Source organism: Limulus polyphemus, unplaced genomic scaffold, assembly GCF_000517525.1.
Source record: "Limulus polyphemus unplaced genomic scaffold, Limulus_polyphemus-2.1.2 Scaffold724, whole genome shotgun sequence".
NCBI classification, from domain to species: domain Eukaryota; kingdom Metazoa; phylum Arthropoda; class Merostomata; order Xiphosura; family Limulidae; genus Limulus; species Limulus polyphemus.
Genome location: NW_013666334.1, coordinates 444,688 through 447,386, shown reverse-complemented (window position 1 = coordinate 447,386; position 2,699 = coordinate 444,688). Strand labels below are relative to the sequence as shown.

The following is a 2,699-nucleotide window of genomic DNA, read 5'->3' as shown; positions in this document are numbered from 1 at the left end:
AGCGCAGATAGCTCTCGTATGGTTTTGCGCGAAATTCAAAAACAAACCAAACAAACAAATACCTGTCAGACTTCCGTCAAATCTGACTTTATGCTCAATGTAGCACATCTTATCGTTTCTTCTATGTCCAACAGTTGTCTGTTATCCTTGATATACAGAGTAACAAAACATGGTGAGAATGCACATGAGAAACAAACATAGAAAATACACAATATATATATACATTTGCTATTTTAACTTTAACAGTAAGCAGTTGTTTTATATCTAATCAATATAAGTCAATTTGTACGTGGATGCTGAGCTAGAATAATAATTACAGCAAAAATAGTTGATGAAACTTTGACGAATTACCTTAAACTATTCGCGTTTTATTCTGATACCTCAAGAAACTATTCTCTTTACCGTCATATATTCTGAGCTCAAACACTAAACTCTTGTATTATGTTTGATATAGCTTTTGTCTAACTATGCAAGTTACTGTACTTACACCTGAAATGAACAAACTTTTATTATAGAGCATGCAAAGTTTTTAAGCATTTTTTTCTCCAATATGTAAATATATCTATCATTTTGTAATTTCTTTTGCAGCTAGACAGAGAGATAGAGCGACTGCAAGATATGATAGAGAGTGTGACTACATCAGAACCATCTGGTGTTGAATATGATAACTCACTTAAGGATGTTTTCTACACAAACGTTCAGGTAATAAATTGCACTGATAGAAAAATGCTTTGTTTTCTTTTTATAATTTAGGGAAAGTCTATTGTGTATCCAATCAATGTCTATATTATGATTTAAAGTAGCTGAGATCACGTAATGTAGAAATATCTAACAGTTTTGAAGTTAGTTAGTTGAGTTTTAAATATAGATTATTTTGGTATCTCCTGAAGAAGATCGGGAAGAGAAACGCTGAAATAATTAAAACACACCAACTATTCTGTATTCTCTAATTTTGGAAATAACACTTTTCAAAATCTGTGATATGATTTGGAGTTATAAGTGGTATTTATTTTCTTTGGTTTTATCTTTAGTCTTGCTTACTTTAGTTTACACGTTAATGGACATAAGTTTGATAACACCATGTCAATCGAGTCTCTGACCAAAAGTTTTATATAATTTACACATGTAATTGTTGTTACTTTTATACACCAAATATCATGTAACTCGACTCTTTAATACCAGTAATAAACGGCCTTATAACACCAAAACTTGTTATTTTTCTTCTCTAGTTAGACACTCAATGCTTCGCTTTATAGATTCTTTCAGGAGTGTTCATCTAAAACACAAACCGTAACAGTTACAGAAGCTGTGAAGCGAAACGTTGAGTGTCCAACTAAAGAAGGAAAGTAAATTTTGGTGTTATAAGATCGTTTATTACTCGTATAAAAAATATATTTTATACTCCAATATGCACTACAAAAATTCAATGAACTGACTCTGACTAATAAAGTAACCTCAATGACCTTAGGCCTGATAAGATTTACACATGTAGTTTACGTTAGTATTATAGACAACACACCATGTAAATCAAGTGTATACGATATTTGGGTATAATGTTAGTTTTACCCACTTACTACCTCGTTTATATATAAACATCGTGGAAGAAAACTTGAAATATTTCTGATGTCGACATGAGATCACGATACAGCAGACAAGAAATAGAAGCATGGAAAACATGAATTTAGCCTTCTGAAATAACATAGGCGAAGATATATAGATGAAAGGGGTTGTTCGCTCCGTTTTCTGAACCATTTTTGATGCGAAAAAGTACATGATCCAACAACTACGTACTTGGCAAAACGTCCGAAATTGTGGACCACAAGTTTATCTTATCCTTTTTGACTTACACCATGAAATTTTGTGCTGATCACGAATAACAACTGGATTATATTGATGTACACTGAATGACAGATGTGTGTGTGTATATATATATATATAAATGCGTTTCATATTCTTTCATACTAACTGAGTTGTGTGAACCGATAGAAAGAAACTGGAGCTCAAGAAGACATTTTCGAATAATTCGCAAAATTCGATTTTTTTATGAAATTGTACTTTCACTGGAAAAAGTTTAGTTTCATAGAAGTTTGAAATACTTTCGAAGGAAACTACATTTGATTCCATTACTGGAGTAAAGAGGAACATTCTATTCCTTAACACATTGATGTGTGTAGTTTAGAAAATGATGAATGGCTAGGGAATCTTCAATTAAAAGGAAAAAAAAGGTTTACAGGAAGATGATTTGCCATGATGATTCACATGTATTTTGCGAGTTCTACGTTTTTCACTTTTCATTAATACTGTATACTAATCAGACTGAATGTTTTGCTCATTAAACGTATAACTTGAATAAGCCTTTTATGTAAAGAAAAAGCATTTTTCTAACGTTTTTAAGAATAATGATATTTCAGTCGTAATATTTCTAGTTCTTTCAGCCTGACATCAACAAGCACACGTCAGCTAATAGAAATTTCAACTTGGAATTAATGCTAATAATGAGAAACGAAATTTTACTCTTTAGCTATGAAAAATTTTAAATTAAGATTGAGGTTAGTAATTATAAAAACAAATCACACGTCAGCTAAGAAACGCTTCAACTTGGAATTAATGCTAATAATGAGAAACGAAATTTTACTCTTTAGCTATGAAAAATTCTAAATTAAGATTGAGGTTAGTAATTATAAAAACAAATCACACGT

The 2,699-nt window shown here is 31.0% G+C and overlaps 1 protein-coding gene across 1 annotated transcript in view; it reads left to right on the top strand.

The window, feature by feature from the left end:
• Window positions 1-592: 592 nt before the first annotated feature.
• LOC111085936 overlaps window positions 593-2,699 on the top strand; it is a 5,922-nt gene continuing 3,815 nt past the window's right edge. Inside the window, exon 1 of the mRNA XM_022386835.1 lies at window positions 593-702. Within this exon, the coding sequence (XP_022242543.1) occupies window positions 619-702 (84 nt within the window). The 5' untranslated portion in view covers window positions 593-618. The remainder of the gene's footprint in view (window positions 703-2,699) is intronic.